Here is an 18,042-nt window from a genome sequence, read left to right on the forward strand (position 1 = left end):
CTGTACCTGAAGTTATATTTGAGCAAAAAGGAAAATGTTTCTTAACCTGTGTCACTGTTTTTGTTTGTTTGTTTGAGATGATTATTGAAAAGCTGCTTGTATCTTGGTTAAAATGCTCTAACAAAGGAAAGCAATCGTCCAAAATCGGAATCGGCCGTCCAAACACTCTGCAAATCGGAAATCGGGATCGGCCCAAAAAATTGTAATCAGTGCAAGTCTAGTTTTAACAGATCTGGTAAACATTACCTACTCTGCACCACAGACATGGAACAATCTTCAAAAATATCTTAAATTGTTAACATTTATATCCACTGATGAATTTAAGGACATCATAAAGAAAGTGGTGATTGAGACATGTGCTTGTTTTTTCTTTAGAGGCCACTGTGTTTTAATCATTGTTGTTTTGTTATGGATTTTTGTATTTGATGTTGTATTTGTTGCATTTTAATGTCTTCTGATTGGCTGCTGCCTCAACCAGGTCTCTCTTGTAAAAGAGATGTTCGATCTCAATGGGACTTCATGATAAAATAAACGTTACATATCAAAAAAAAAAAAAAAAATTAAAGAAAATTTTACCCTCAAATTTTATACCCAGACCATGAGTGGTGTTCTTCACACCAGCACAGAACACAGCATGATTTAATATCACCTGGTTTACAGATTTTTAGGTGAAAGGTAAAGGATCTCCGTTCTAGACTCAGTCAGTTGTAGAAAGGTCTGGAACATCAGCATTTCACATGTAAGAAATTAGCACCAATAATGACTGGATTTTAATGGAATAATTACATACTGTCAGCAAAAGAGTGGAAGTGAGCCTTTCTACAAAAATAGAAGTAAATACAACAGATACAAGATGAGTGGACCCAGGATCAAACCCTGTGGTACACCATGAGAAATCACAGCCTGAGAGAACAACAGAGAAACTTCTTTGATAAAGATCAGACCAAATCAAAACCTTAGTCTGTGATGACAACCTGTTTATGAAGTAAAGTGATTCAAAATGTATGATCTCTTATTTGTGGAGTAAAATAGGACAACAATATAATGTGATGAGCGTGTTACTTGGGATATGCAAGATTGTTCTCATAACAGTGTAAAATGAGTATTAACATTCTTAAAGTAGTTTCAAATTATGGCAGTTATAAATATCTGTGAGAGTTCGTCATGAAAAGTTCTGACCTACAGAGCTGAATTTGAGCTCTGTTAGATGTCACAGGATTTACTGTCACACCTCATTATCATTTTGCTTTGTGTTGTATGAAACTTTCCTTCCTTCTGTGTTTCATCTTCAGTGCTTTATTTCCTGTTGTTTATTGACTGTATCATCACAAACAGTTGAAGTTTATCAGTGTGTGACTCCCTCTAGTGGATCCAAAGGTTTTCGTACAGAGTTTTGGTGTTTCCTGTCACTGTGGGCCTCACAGCACAGTAGTACACAGCAGAGTCTGTCACTGCAGCAGAGGAGATCTGCAGGTCCACACGACGTTTTTCTTCAGTTAGTTCAGTAAAGAACCTTGTGTCTGATTTCAGAGATTCTGCTGTTCTTGTAATGTTCATCCCTGAAATTAACATGATGAACTCTGGTGGTTTTCCTGGATATTGTCGATACCAGAAAAAATAATCATTCATATCAGCACTTTTGGAGTATCTGTAGGACAGAGGACATAACATGTTGTAAAAGTCATAATAAGTGAATCACATTCAGAAACGTTGACAGTGATCTTTTTGAAATGCAGAATGTAACATACCTGTTAGAATGTAAAGAAACAGCAGAGAAAAGACACAATACTGCAGTGACAGCATGTTGAATAAAGGTAATGTTGATGGTTTGTGTATTGAACTCTGTTGAATATACAAGTTTCTCTCTCTTCTATAGTTCAGTAACATCTTAGCTCCTCCCTGAGTCTCTCCGTCTCCTCTTAGATCTGTATTTTCACTTCTCTCACTTACACTTCCTCCTGGTTAACAGACTGGGAGCAGCATTTTGTACTAGTTGGACTTTTGTTTTCATCTGGTGATTCCTTTATCACCTAATCTTACAAAGATCTGGGACACCAGCACTTCACATGTAATAAACAAGTTACCATACTTACTGGATGTTAATGAATTATAATCACATATTGTCAGCCAACCAATGGAAATTAATGTTTTCTTTTAACATAATTTTCTCCAAAAGCAACAGGTAAATATAAAATGAGAGGACCTAGGATTGAACCCTGTGGTACACCACAAGAAATCACAGCCTTACAGAACAACAGAGAAACTTCCTGAGTCTGTGATGACAACCAGTTTATGAAGATACTTGATTCAAAATGTTTCAGTTGTCAGTGATGGAGCTACAGTAACAAGGTGGGCCAAGGCAGTTTCCCTCAGTAAACAGTGACAGTGGACACAATGGGAGAGTGTGGAGAGAAGGAGGTTCAGCTGGAGCGATTTGTGGAGCATGGAAGCGAAGCGACTCAGCTTTATCATCAGAGCTACGTATGATGTCCTTCCAACACCTAGCAATCTTCATCAGTGGTTTAGTGAAGATCCAGAATGTGCCCTCTGCTCCAGACCAGCTTCCCTCAAACACATATTGACAGGGTGTAAAGTCAGCCTCACTCAGGGACGTTACACCTGGCATCATAACCAAGTCCTTAAGAGCCTTGCCTCCACCTGGAAAATAAACAAACCGCTTCCAACTCCTTACCATCAGCACCACTTAAACCCCCGCAGGTCACGTTTGTCGGTGAGGGGGCAAAAGTAGCCAGGAGCAGCCCCACACCCTTGGAGCATGACCAGCTTCGAGCAGCCTGCAACTGGAAGATGCTAGTGGACGTTGGCCGGCAGCTTGCTTTTCCTCCAGAGATAGCAACCACTACCCTCAGACCTGACATGGTACTCTGGTCCCCATCTCTGAAGAAGGTCTTCATCATTGAACTCACTGTACCCTGGGAGGACTCAGTGGATGAAGCTTATGAGCGGAAACGGCTACACTATGCTGAGCTAGCTGCTGAAGCACAACATCGTGGCTGGAGCACTGAAGTCCATCCGGTGGAGGTGGGGTGCAGAGGGTTCGTGGCAGCATCTACCATCAGGCGACTAAGAGATCTGGGAATCAAAGGCCAGAGCTTGCGCCAAGCTATTAAGGCAGTGTCAGAGGCAGCTGAGAGAAGCAGTCAGTGGCTGTGGATGAAGAGGCAAGACTCCTGCTGGGCCCCCGGTTGAGAGAGTGATCTGGGAGACACACTGTGGGGACTTGATCACCCCCGTGGGGCCTTCCTCAGCCAAGGGTGTCTAGTATTAATGGCCGAAACACCCAATGAGATCTGAAGATGTGTACCCTGGATCACCCTCCACAGGAGAGAGCCCACCGGAAAACTCCACTGTGTCAACATTGTCAAGTGTATTCTTTGCGTACGTGCTCGCACTTAAAGGACTGTTTACATCTTGTCCTGTGTTTTGGAAACATAGTGAAACACTGTGACATATGATAATCACATTTTTCAAAAATGAAATATACACTCAGAGTCTCATAATTACACAGTTGTTCATATGTAAGAGCATTACTCATAAATAACTGACTTCTATAAGATTTAAGGGGATTTGCTGACACAATCAATGATAATGATTTATTGCGAATGTAAATATTATCCCTCAACACACATAATTATCATCAGTTAGTGCTGAAAACAACAACACATTCCCTCAGACTGTTTAATCTTTAGTGCTTTATTTTGTGTTGTTTTTATCACCACTACAAATCATCTAAACTGCATCATCACAAACTACTGAAGTCTAACAGTGTGTGACTCCCTCTAGTGGATGTTGTGGAGTATTGTGTTGTTTTTGCTCATAATGTTTTTGTACAGAGTTTTGGTGTTTGCTGCCACTGTGGGCCTCACAGCACAGTAGTACACAGCAGAGTCTGTCACTGCAGCAGAGGAGATGTTCATATTGATTTGTTCGCCCTCCACTTTAATCGTCAGTCTGGGGATTTGTTTATTTCCTTCTGTTCCTGAAGCAGAGTGTGAGATGATGAACTCTGGTGGTTTTCCTGGATATTGTCGATACCAGTAGAAATAATCACCAGCTGCTTGTTTGGAGTATCTGTAGGACAGAGTAACAGTGCTGCCTTCTAAACTGTACTCTTCATTCTTGACTGGAGTGAGTTCTTCACAGCTGACACCTAAAGGAAGAGATAACTCTGTTATAACATGTTGTAAAAGTCATAATAAGTGAACCACATTCAGAAACGTTGACACTGATCTTTTTGAAATGCAGAATGTAACATACCTGTTAGAATGTAAAGAAACAGCAGAGAAAAGACACAATACTGCAGTGACAGCATGTTGAATAAAGGTAATGTTGATGGTTTGTGTATTGAACTCTGTTGAATATACAAGTTTCTCTCTCTTCTATAGTTCAGTAACATCTTAGCTCCTCCCTGAGTCTCTCCGTCTCCTCTTAGAGCTGTATTTTCACTTCTCTCACTTACACTTCCTCCTGGTTAACAGACTGGGAGCAGCATTTTGTACCAGCTGGACTTTTCATTTCTTCTTGTGATTCCTTTATCACCCAATCTTACAGAGATCTTGCACACCATGTAATGAACAAGTTTCCATCGTTACTCAATATTAATGAAATGTATAATGAAATTAATGTTTTGTTTCAACATAATTTTCTTCAAAAGCAACAGGTAAATATAAAATGAGAGGACCTAGGATTGAACTTAGACCCCATCCCAACTAGGCTACTTAAGGAGGTCTTACCTTTAGTTAGCACTCAGATATGATCAATATATCCTTATTAACAGGCTATGTACCACAATCTTTTAAGGTAGCTGTAATTAAACCTCTCCTAAAAAAAAAAGCCCACCCTGGATCCAGAGGTGTTAGCCAACTATAGACCAATATCTAATCTTCCCTTTATGTCAAAGATCCTTGAGAAAGTAGTCGCAGACCAGCTGTGTGATTTTCTCCATGATAATAATTTATTTGAGGAATTTCAGTCAGGGTTTAGAGTGCATCATAGCACTGAGACAGCACTAGTTAAAATTACAAATGACCTTCTGATTGCTTCAGACAAAGGACTCGTCTCTGTACTTGTTTTATTAGATCTTAGTGCGGCGTTTGACACTATTGACCATCAAATTCTACTGCAGAGACTGGAACACTTAATTGGCCTAAAAGGTTCTGCACTAAGCTGGTTGAAATCTTATTTATCTGATCGTTTTCAGTAAGTTCATGTTCATAATGAATCATCCTTACGTACTAAAGTTTGTTTTGGAGTTCCGCAAGGTTCTGTGCTCGGACCAATCCTATTTTCTCTATATATGCTTCCTTTAGGTAACATCATTAGAAATCACTCTGTAAATTTCCATTGTTATGCGGATGATACACAATTGTATTTATCGATGAAGCCAGAAGAAAGTAATCAATTAACTAAACTCCATAACTGCCTTAAAGACATAAAAACCTGGATGAGCACCAATTTCCTGATGTTAAATTCAGACAAAACTGAAGTTATTGTTCTTGGCCCCAAACAACTCAGAGACTCTTTATCTGATGACAGTTTCTCTAGATGGCATTGCTCTGGCCTCTAGCACTACCGTAAGAAACCTCGGAGTAACATTTGATCAAGATTTGTCTTTTAACTCTCATTTAAAACAAACCTCACGGACTGCATTTTTTCATCTGCGTAATATTGCGAAAATTAGGCCTATCCTGACCCGAAAAGATGCAGAAAAATTGGTCCACGCTTTTGTTACCTCAAGGCTGGATTACTGTAACTCTCTATTATCAGGTAGCTCTAGTAAGTCCTTAAAAACTCTCCAGCTAATTCAGAATGCAGCAGCTCGTGTACTAACAGGAACTAAGAAACAAGATCATATTTCTCCTGTTTTAGCTTCTCTGCACTGGCTCCCTGTAAAATCCAGAATTGAATTTAAAATCCTACTGTTAACTTATAAAGCTCTAAATGGTCAAGCTCTGTCATATCTTAGTGAGCTCATAGTGCCATATTATCCCACCAGAACACTGCACTCTGAGAACGCAGGGTTACTCGTGGTCCCTAAAGTCTCCAAAAGTACAGTACAGGCCAAAAGTTTGGACACACCTTCTCATTCAATGCGTTTTCTTTATTTTCATTTCTATTTCCATTGTAGATTCTCACTGAAGGCATCAAAACTATGAATGAACACATGTGGAGTTATGTACTTAACAAAAAAAGGGGAAATAACTGAAAACATGTTTTATATTCTAGTTTCTTCAAAATAGCCACCCTTTGCTCTGATTACTGCTTTGCACACTCTTGGCATTCTCTCCATGAGCTTCAAGAGGTAGTCACCTGAAATGGTTTCCACTTCACAGGTGTGCCTTATCAGGGTTAATTAGTGGAATTTCTTGCTTTATCAATGGGGTTGGGACCATCAGTTGTGTTGTGCAGAAGTCAGGTTAATACACAGCCGACAGCCCTATTGGACAACTGTTAAAATTCATATTATGGCAAGAACCAATCAGCTAACTAAAGAAAAACGAGTGGCCGTCATTACTTTAAGAAATGAAGGTCAGTCAGTCCGGAAAATTGCAAAAACTTTAAATGTGTCCTCAAGTGGAGTCGCAAAAACCACCAAACGCTACAACGAAACTGGCACACATGAGGTCCGACCCAGGAAAGGAAGACCAAGAGTCACCTCTGCTTCTGAGGATAAGTTCATCCGAGTCACCAGCCTCAGAAATCGCAAGTTAACAGCAGCTCAGATCAGAGACCAGATGAATGCCACACAGAGTTCTAGCAGCAGACCCATCTCTAGAACAACTGTTAAGAGGAGACTGCACCAATCAGGCCTTCATGGTCAAATAGCTGCTAGGAAACCACTGCTAAGGAGAGGCAACAAGCAGAAGAGATTTGTTTGGGCCAAGAAACACAAGGAATGGACATTAGACCAGTGGAAATCTGTGCTTTGGTCTGATGAGTCCAAATTTGAGATCTTTGGTTCCAACCGCCGTGTCTTTGTGAGACGCAGAAAAGGTGAACGGATGGATTCCACATGCCTGGTTCCCACTGTGAAGCATGGAGGAGGAGGTGTGATGGTGTGGGGGTGTTTTGCTGGTGACACTGTTGGGGATTTATTCAAAATTGAAGGCACACTGAACCAGCATGGCTACCACAGCATCCTGCAGCGACATGCCATCCCATCCGGTTTGCGTTTAGTTGGACGATCATTTATTTTTCAACAGGACAATGACCCCAAACACACCTCCAGGCTGTGTAAGGGCTATTTGACCAAGAAGGAGAGTGATGGAGTGCTGCGGCAGATGACCTGGCCTCCACAGTCACCGGACCTGAACCCAATCCAGATGGTTTGGGGTGAGCTGGACCGCAGAGTGAAGGCAAAGGGGCCAACAAGTGCTAAACACCTCTGGGAACTCCTTCAAGACTGTTGGAAAACCATTTCAGGTGACTACCTCTTGAAGCTCATGGAGAGAATGCCAAGAGTGTGCAAAGCAGTAATCAGAGCAAAGGGTGGCTATTTTGAAGAAACTAGAATATAAAACATGTTTTCAGTTATTTCCCCTTTTTTTGTTAAGTACATAACTCCACATGTGTTCATTCATAGTTTTGATGCCTTCAGTGAGAATCTACAATGTAAATAGTCATGAAAATAAAGAAAACGCATTGAATGAGAAGGTGTTTCCAAACTTTTGGCCTGTACTGTAGATCAGGAGCCAGAGCCTTCAGCTATCAGGCTCCTCTCCTGTGGAATCATCTTCCTGTTACGGTCCGGGAGGCAGACACCGTCTCCACATTTAAGACTAGACTTAAGACTTTCCTCTTTGATAAAGCTTATAGTTAGGGCTGGCTCAGGCTTGCCCTGTACCAGCCCCTAGTTAAGCTGACTTAGGCCTAGTCTGCCAGAGGACCCCCCTATAATACACCGGGCACCTTCTCTCCTTCTGTCTCTCTCTCTCGTATTCTATTACTGCATCTTGCTAACTCAGCCATTCTGGATGTCACTAACTCGGCTTCTTCTCCGGAGCCTTTGTGCTCCACTGTCTCTCAGATTAACTCATATCACAGCGGTGCCTGGACAGCGTGATGTGTGTGGTTGTGCTGCTGCCGTGGTCCTGCCAGATGCCTCCTGCTGCTGCTGCCATCATTAGTCATTAGTCATACTTCTACTGTTATTATACACATATGATTATTGTCACACATGTATACTGCCAGATATTAATATATTATTATTAATTATAATATTATTACTTTCATTAATGTTGTTGTAAGCTACTGTCATTACCGTCTGTCCTGCATCTCTCTCTCTCTCTCTCTCTCTGTCTCATTGTGTCATACGGATTACTGTTAATTTATTATGCTGATCTGTTCTGTACGACATCTATTGCACGTCTGTCCGTCCTGGAAGAGGGATCCCTCCTCAGTTGCTCTTCCTGAGGTTTCTACCGATTTTTTTCCCCGTTAAAGGGTTTTTTGGGGAGTTTTTCCTGATCAGCTGTGAGGGTCCAAAGGACAGAAGGATGTCGTATGCTGTAAAGCCCTGTGAGGCAAATTGTGATTTGTGATATTGGGCTTTATAAATAAAATTGAAATTGATTGAATTGAACCGTATGGTACACCACAAGAAATCACAGCCTTACAGAACAACAGAGAAACTTATTTTATAAAGATCAGAACAAAATCAAAACCTCAGTCTGTGATGACAACCAGTTTATGGAGATATTTGATTCAAAATGTTTCAGTTGTCAGTGATGGAGCTAAATATAACAGTAAATATAGTGACACACTGTGACATATGATAACCACATTTTTAAAAATGAAATATACACTTCCAGTGGAAATATTATCCCACAACACACATAATTATCATCAGTTAGTGTTGAAAACAACAACACATTCCCTCAGACTGTTTAATCTTTAGTGCTTTATTTTCTGTTCGTATCACCACTCCAAAGAATCTAAACTGCATCATCACAAACTACTGAAGTCTAACAGTGTGTGACTCCCTCTAGTGGATGTTGTGGAGTATTGTGTTGTCTTTGCTCATAATGTTTTTGTACAGAGTTTTGGTGTTTCCTGTCACTGTGGGCTGCAGAGCACAGTAGTACACAGCAGAGTCAGACAGCTGAAGCTTCTGGATCTTCAGAGGAACTGATCTGAAGGTGGAATTCAGTGTGGATGAAAATCTCTCTCTGGACTCGTCTGGTGTGTTCCCATCGTCCCCTTTAATGCGGCTCAGGATGAATTTGGGGCTGTTGTTTCCATCCTGTTTGTACCAGAGCAAAGGTGGACCTAGGTCACTGGTCTCAAATGTACAGCCAAGTGTAACTGTGTGTCCTTCAGTAGCGATGACATCTCCTGTTGGCTGGATCACTCTGTCTTCTCCTTTACACTCTGGGGAAGAAGAGAACATGCAGAGGAAGAGATGAATCAATAAAGATGATTGATTAAAGGAGAACAATCAGTAGGTTTAAAGAGTTACCTAGACAGAGAGTCAGACACACACACATGTAGAATAGTCTGTATTTTCACTGCCTTCTGTCTGATGTCACATTAAACCATATAAGGAGTTATTTAGAAGGTACTAGATGCCAACAGAAATGATGTGTTTAGCTTTTCTGTATGGTGAACATTAAAAGCACTCACAGCTCAGTTAGTTGTGAAAAGTGTTGAGAGAGTAAACATGTAGTTGTTTGTATCTTACCAAAGAAAAGAGCAGCAAGAATAATCCACAGCCAATGTTCCATCTCTACAACAAGGTTTAAATCAACAGGAGAAACTAGCTGATGTTCAACATTCAGTGTGAGAATTGTTCTCTTCACAGCAGCACTTCTTATTGACTGAATGGTTGAACACAGTGCAGAAGTAGTGCAGCGCCTACTTGATAATGTGGCCCTCTAGTGGAGGTAAAAAGTTGAGTCCAACAGTGTGGAAAAAAGGCTTCCAGCAGCTTGTCAGTGTGTCAGCTTGTGTTTTTGTACAGAGACTGTGGCTTTGCTGTCACTGTGGGCCTCACAGCACAGTAGTACACAGCAGAGTCTGTCACTGCAGCAGAGGAGATGTTCATATTGATTAGGTTTTGATCCACTTTAATTGTTAGTCCAGGAATTCGTTGATCTAATATTGCTCCAGTCCCTGAATGATACATGAAAAACTCTGGTGGTTTTCCTGGATATTGTCGATACCAGAAGAAATAATCACTGCTCGTTGCTTGTTTGGAGTATCTATAGGACAGAGTAACAGTGCTGCCTTCTAAACTGTACTCTTCATTCTTGACTGGAGTGAGTTCTTCACAGCTGACACCTAAAGGAAGAGATAACTCTGTTATAACATGTTGTAAAAGTCATAATAAGTGAATGACATTCAGAAACGTTGACACTGATCTTTTTGAAATGCAGAATGTAACATACCTGTTAGAATGTAAAGAAACAGCAGAGAAAAGACACAATACTGCAGTGACAGCATGTTGAATAAAGGTAATGTTGATGGTTTGTGTATTGAACTCTGTTGAATATACAAGTTTCTCTCTTTTCTATAGTTCAGTAACATCTTAGCTCCTCCCTGAGTCTCTCCGTCTCCTCTTAGATCTGTATTTTCACTTCTCTCACTTACACTTCCTCCTGGTTAACAGACTGGGAGCAGCATTTTGTACCAGCTGGAGGTGGGAAGATTTTTGTTATTTTCTTTTCTTCTGTTGATTCCTTCATCACTTAGTTGTCGAAAGTTCTGGAATATCAGCATGTTAACTGTGATAAACCAGCTGCCATAGTTACAGCATATTAATGGAATATATGTATCATAACATTGTCAACAAAAAAAGTGGCAATTGATGGTTTTTTTTTTTTATTTTAACATCATTTGACCGAAAAGCAACAGGTAAATATAAAATGAGAGCACCTAGGATTGAACCCTGTGGTACACCACAAGAAATCACAGCCTGACAGAACTACAGAGAAACTTCTTTTATAAAGATCAGAACAAAATCAAAACCTGAGTCTGTGATGACAACCAGTTTATGGAGATATTTGATTCAAATAATTTGATTTGCCAAGAATGGAATTAAATATAACAGTAAGTATAATGACACTCTATTATGTATAATGATCATATTTTTCAGACATTCAATTCATTACTTCAGTCTGTTGTTTGCATGTTTAAAATAGTTACATATTTAGGAGGTTATGCATATGTCAGAGAGTTACTCAGTAATAACTGACATACAGGGTTGAATTTAAGCTCTTACATTTAAGAGGATTTACTTTCACACTGAATTATGATGACGTGTTACTCATGTAGATAATATCTCACAACACCTCATTATTTGTCACTGCTGAATACAGCAACACATTCCCTTGGACTTTTTCATCTTTAGTGCTTCATTATTTATTTGTTAGTGTGTGAGTTTGTGTATCCGTCTTACATAATAACATTAAAACTTAATTGTTATAACAAGATGTTTTTCATGTTTTAAAAAGATATTTTCATGTTTATAACAATATATTGTTTCTCTTGTTATACGTTAATAATTTTTTATAGCATAAGATGTTCCATGTTATGATCACTTATGTTTTTGCATAAAAGATTTTATATTCTACCATGATGATATAATGTATTGTTTTAATGAGAGACTCATGTCTTAATGAGGAACATGGCTCATTTACAGAGTTTGATTGAGTTACACTTCATGCTTGGGTTGAGACATGGTGACATCTTACTGTTACTGAACGTGGTGGATGACACTTTGATAAGTATGCGTACTGTAGGCCTTCACTGAGAAGGATTTTAATGATTCTCTGTCAAAATTAGCAGGGAGAGGTGTGTAGAATCAGCTGTTTCTAAGCTTTTCCCATGCTGATTTTAACAGACAATTGTTCAGTTGTGTAATGTGTTCTTCTGTGGGAGCTCTGATTAATAAATGTATCTGATCAGTAGGAGATGTGATGGGATATTGATAATATCCCCAAAATATCAGTAGTGTGTGTGCTGTGTATGTGTTAATCCTGTCTGTGGTGCTTAGTGGCCTGTCTTTTCATCTACTTTCGTGCCGTTTGGGAGTAGCTAGCTGTCAGAACTGATGCTCTGTAACTCGAATAAACCAGATAACACCTCTCTGCTCCACCACACCTTAGACCATCATGGAAACAACCATTTATTCTGTGTCTATGAAAAACACTGATAGTTTATTTTAAGCCTCATTACCATCACAATATTATCACTGCATTGAACGCTCCCAAACTTCAACCTTGATCAGATATCTGACAACCAGTTCCAACAGCTGACCATGAATGATGGTCAGACCATGATTAGAATACATAACTCTACTCTGAGGCATATTACTTTCATTTTTCTCTTTGTCCGCACTCAGTCTTCTGTTGTTTTAGATCAACAAAAGCACATGACTAATTACACTGGATGAGGTCAATTAATGGTCCGGGTGTAACTGAGAAAGCTAGACTGTCTCCTTTCTCAGCTCCTGTCACTGTACAACCACAGACTCACACAATATATAGTTCTTTTCAATCATTTAAAGGATGCATCACCTTTTCAGGGTTTCAGGCAAATAGAGGAATGACCTAGTTTGTGCTGCTAAAGTGGAGACAATTTAAATCAGCTAATAAGAAAGACAATCTCAGCTTCAAATATTTTACCCAGACTATGAGCTGTAAGCTTAACATCAACGGGGCAAGATTTGATTTCAACTGGTTTTAAGAATTTTAGGAGCAAGTATAAAGATCTCAGTTCAGGACTCAGTCACTTATAGAAAGGTCTGGAACACCTTCACTGCATCTGTAATAAACCAGCTGCAATAGGTACTGGATTTTAATGGAATATATAATCACATATTGTCAGTAAGACTATGGGAATCAATCTTGTATTTAGAAATAATTCATTCTAAAGACAAATGTACAAAGAAAACGAGAGGACCTAGGATTGAACCCTGTGGTACACCACAAGAAATCACAGCCTGACAGAACAACAGAGAAACCTCTTTCATGAACTTCAAAATCAAAACCATGATGCCAACCAGTTTATGAAGTTAACTGATTCATAATATGTGATTTTCCAATGTGAAGTTAAATTTGACAGTAAATATAATGACACATTATTACATATGATTACCCTGTTTATGAGAATGTTGTGGATCAAGCAGTCAAAGCATATAAAGCACAAGTTGACAGTTCTTAAAAGGTGGGTTTATTTTCCCAAGAAATTAATTTCACAGAGCAGATAACTGGATACAACAGAATTAGAGTTATAGGGCCCTCAAAAGAGGTCTACAAAATATAACTCTACTGAGAAATAAGGCTAACACAAGTAGTCGTTAACTCAACTAACAGACCGAACAGAATGAGACACTGGGGCAACACATATATATATATACTGGCTGATGAGACCAAATTAAACACACAGGGGAGAACTACATAGACAATAACTAAACATTATTGCTCATAATGTTTTTGTACAGAGTTTTGGTGTTTCCTGTCACTGTGGGCCTCACAGCACATGAAGTGGTAAAAATCTGTGCCTGGAATTGGGCCTAGAGGCTCCCGACCTTGTCCTCAACGTTGCTTCTCAGTTGTCCTCTGATGTCGTTCTGGTACCTTGGATTCAGCTAAGTATACTCAAAAAACACTGGAGACAGGCAGAGTCCGATGCAGTCGAGTTTAATGTGTTCACAGGCTTCAACACATACAACTCATCGAGTCAAGCCCCGGAGCTGGACTGAAAACCGCTTCTCAACACGTCTGCTTTTATGCTGGTTGAGACTGGGTAGAGTCTCCACCTCTTTCTGCTAATCCATCCCACTCTAATCCAAATCTATTGGTGGAAACCTTTTTCTTTTTGTCCAATCACGAGCAGGCCCGTTTTTACTGCTGTATCACTTTCATTTTGAGTCTGGAATTCCCCAAGTCTTCCACCCTTAGCTCTGGATTCGCTTTCACTTTATTTTTAAAAAACATGTGAATTTTAGGGACTTTCTTTATGCAGCCCCTTGTGCTCTCATGTGCTCTCATGCAGTATGAACCTTTAATGTGCATCAGGTAGTACAAACATTTGAATGTGTGTGTGTGTTATCATTATACAGAACATGATAGATCACATGTGTGTTCTTTAGTGTGGATGCAATATCAGCTCATAACTCCGTATTGTGAATACTTTGACATGTATAACAGTGCTTTAACACATATAGATGCATTATAATCAGCTTTATAAGCCCTTATACATAAAACATGGTTATATGATGATTATGTGATGATTATGTGGCTTTTGTTTCTTAATCAACTTATGCAGTATAACACTTTTACTTCATTAGGGATTAACTCTTTACACTACACACAGTAGCACACAGCAGAGTCTGTCACTGCAGCAGAGGAGATCTGCAGGTCCATTTGGGTTTTACCCTCACTCACTTTAAAAGACAGTCCAGGAATTGGATTGCTTATTTTTGTTCCACTTCCTAAATGGGAGATGAGGAATTCTGGTGGTTTTCCTGGATATTGTCGATACCAGAAGAAATAATCACCAGGTGACAGTTTGGAGTATCTGTAGGACAGAGTAACAGTGCTGCCTTCTAAACTGTACTCTTCATTCTTGACTGGAGTGAGTTCTTCACAGCTGACACCTAAAGGAAGAGATAACTCTGTTATAACATGTTGTAAAAGTCATAAGTGAATGACATTCAGAAACGTTGACAGTGATCTTTTTGAAATGCAGAATGTAACATACCTGTTAGAATGTAAAGAAACAGCAGAGAAAAGACACAATACTGCAGTGACAGCATGTTGAATAAAGGTAATGTTGATGGTTTGTGTATTGAACTCTGTTGAATATACAAGTTTCTCTCTCTTCTATAGTTCAGTAACATCTTAGCTCCTCCCTGAGTCTCTCCGTCTCCTCTTAGATCTGTATTTTCACTTCTCTCACTTACACTTCCTCCTGGTTAACAGACTGGGAGCAGCATTTTGTACCAGCTGGACTTTTCTTTTCTTCTGGTGATTCCTTTATCACCTAATCTTACAAAGATCTGGAACACCAGCACTTCACATGTAATAAACAAGTTACTTTAGTTACTGGATGTTAATGAAATGTATGATCACATATTGTCTGTTGGAGCCATTTTTAGTTACTCATTTAAATACATGAGAAATGTCACCATCTGGTGTTGACCACTGGTATTAACGAAAGGCCTTTATAATCAGGTCACTAGTTGCATGCAGGTGTGCAACAAACAGTGAATGCTGAGAGAGCACACAGTCTTTTACTGCTCTGCTCTGCTCTGTTTTGTTTTGATACTTGACACTTACTGACACAATATTAAACGCTATTTTTTGGATATCAATCAGTCGAGTGATATTAGCGTATGTTTGTTTATTTGTACTTTTTAGTTCATTCGATTTATTTGATGCATGTTAGAGCTCAGAGCCAATACATGCACACGCTCACACAATCCACACATAACCAACCGGACAGACTACAATCAACTTCAACAAACCAAGTAAGTGCAATAACAAACAAAATTCGAAGCATGTAAAGGAACTCTTGACGGCATAAAGGCTTTAGCTAAGCACCAAGTTAAAGAAAGCTATTGACCTAACATAAGTAAAAGACTAATCTCATCTGGATTGGATTCGAGTTCAATATTGGATGTTTGAAAATGAACGGACATTAATTGATGAATGATCGATGCTCCACTGCAAAGAAATAAAAACACAGTTTGAATGTACTGCTCTACTGTCGCTGTTGTGTGCTGTGCTGCTTATTATGGGATGTTGCTCTGCTCAGTTTAAAGCTCGTGTGTGTGAAAATTAAGAAACTGCAATATGTCTGACCATGGAATTGAAAAGGTAACAGATGTTGAAAAAACTGCAAATAAAGCTGGAAAAAATGGAGATTTGAATGTGGCTGAAGAAAAAAGACATGGGAAACTCATAGAGAAGGCCCTTGAAGCTAAACTTGATAATAAACAAAAGATAACGAACGCTAAACTTGGACAGCTCACAAACAAAATAAATGTTATTGAACCAATGTTACAAGACTTCAGCAATGCAGAACATATGAGCCAACAATTTCATGCCTTTAATAGAACTGCATCAGACTTCAAGGCTCTTCAACGCAGTGTACAAACATTACTCTCACAAGAAGAAAAAGTAAAGGATCATGAGCAGTGGTATATTCCAAAGGCACAGAAAGTGGAAGAATTTTATGACAAAGTGACATCATGGTTGAAGAAGGTTCCACCTGTTATTGCCACACCCACACAACAAGCTTCACATTTACAAAGGCACATGCAATGTGATGACATGGTTTCAGTTGGTGTGAGTAGCAGAAGATCTGTGAGAACCAACTCATCTATATCCTCCCTTTGCCTGCAAGCAGAAGCCAAGAAAGCAGCTGCTACACTTAAAGAGAAACAAGAGCTCGATGAAGCAGAAGCAAAAATAAAAGCACGAAAAGAGGCATTGGAAATGGAGGTGGAAATCACTGCTACAAATGCAGAGCTAAAAGTATTGTCTTCTCAGGACACCGAATCTAAACCTGTGTCAACATCCATAGTCCCAGAGTATTTCAAGTCAATGTCAGACGTCCCTCCAAATAAGATTGAGTTTGTTGATGATGAAGGGGAATGTTACTGATGATGGTGATGAGGATGGTGATGATGATGAAGATGAAGAGGAATACGATGATGATGATGATGATGAAGAGGAAGAGAATGCAGCCTCCCTGACACACCATCCCTTGCAGTCTGCTAGCAACACTGTCCCTAGTGGCCATCCACGTACAGTGCAGAAAAGGAATGAGAGGCAGGTTAACCAGCCAGTATCAAGGAGAAGAATGCCATCAGGACTACAGCAGAGTGAAGGCATATTGGACATTATGGGGAAACAAAATGAAATCACAGAAATGCTAATAAAGGAACAAAGACATGCTCTCTTACCATCCCGAGAGATTCCTGTATTTAAAGGGGACCCTTTACAGTTCATCACTTTCATTATTGCTTTCGAACAGTGCATCAAAGAAGAAATAAACAATGACCGTGACTGACTATTCTTCCTAGAGCAATTTACAGATGGTAAACCAAAGGCTATAGTACGAAGCTGCCTGCACATGAGCCCAGAAAGAGGGTACAAAGAAGCACAAAGATTGCTAAAGAAGCACTTCGGAAACGACATCTTGATAGCTTCTGCATATCAGCAAAAAGCTCTACACTGGGCTCCAATCAGATCGGAAGATGGCAAAGCCCTACATGATTATGCTCTGTTCTTGAGAGAATGCTGCAACACTATGGAGGACATTGAGATCCTGGAGGATATGAACAACTCTTCCCACCTCAGAGATGTAGTTTCGAAATTACCATTCAAGCTTAAAGAGAGATGGAGGTCTGTAGCATATGATTATCATGAACATCACAACAAAAGAGTCAAGTTTAAACAACTTGTTGATTTCATCGAAAAACAAGCCAACATCGCTGCTGATCCAGTCTTTGGAGATATCCAGGATGAAAGACTAACTAAAGACAAGCAGTTCCCAGCTAGAAGCACAAATTATAAGTCATTTTCAGGCCCCTCTCACAAGAGTAGTTTTGTCACTGTAGCAGGAACACCTGAAAGAGTTGAATGTCCAGACTACAGTACTTACCCATCCCCCTCAGCCAAGATGTGTCTCTTCTGTAAGGGAGAGCACAACACAGAAACATGCAAAGAGCTCAATATGAAGAAGTACACTGAAAAGGTAGACTTTCAAGAAAAATGGAGTATATTTTCATTGTGTAACTAAAGGTCATATGAGTAAAAACTGCAAAAAGAGAATGACATGCAAAACATGCCAAAAGAAGCATCCAACCATCTTACATATCGAAAGGACTGAGGAAAAGGAGAATGAAAACACAAGGCAAGAGAAAACATCAATTAGCAGTGCCCTTGTGTCTATGGAAAGATCTGCCCATACTGGGGCCGGAGACCGACAGAAGCTGGCAATCGTTCCTGTGCAGATCAAGTTAGAAAATTCAAACCACAGACTGAAAACGTATGCCTTTCTCGACCCAGG

At 39.6% G+C, this 18,042-nt stretch overlaps 1 gene segment (V, D, J or C); it reads right to left on the bottom strand.

Annotated features, from left to right (window-relative positions):
• Positions 1-1,362: 1,362 nt before the first annotated feature.
• On the bottom strand, positions 1,363-17,638 carry LOC144465140 (T cell receptor alpha variable 12-2-like). The segment is given in 3 exon segments: positions 1,363-1,566; positions 10,139-10,299; positions 17,635-17,638. Coding segments are annotated over 3 exon segments (369 nt in total).
• Between the last annotated feature and the right edge of the window lie 404 nt (positions 17,639-18,042).

Source organism: Epinephelus lanceolatus, chromosome 12 (genome assembly GCF_041903045.1).
Source record: "Epinephelus lanceolatus isolate andai-2023 chromosome 12, ASM4190304v1, whole genome shotgun sequence".
Taxonomy (NCBI): domain Eukaryota; kingdom Metazoa; phylum Chordata; class Actinopteri; order Perciformes; family Serranidae; genus Epinephelus; species Epinephelus lanceolatus.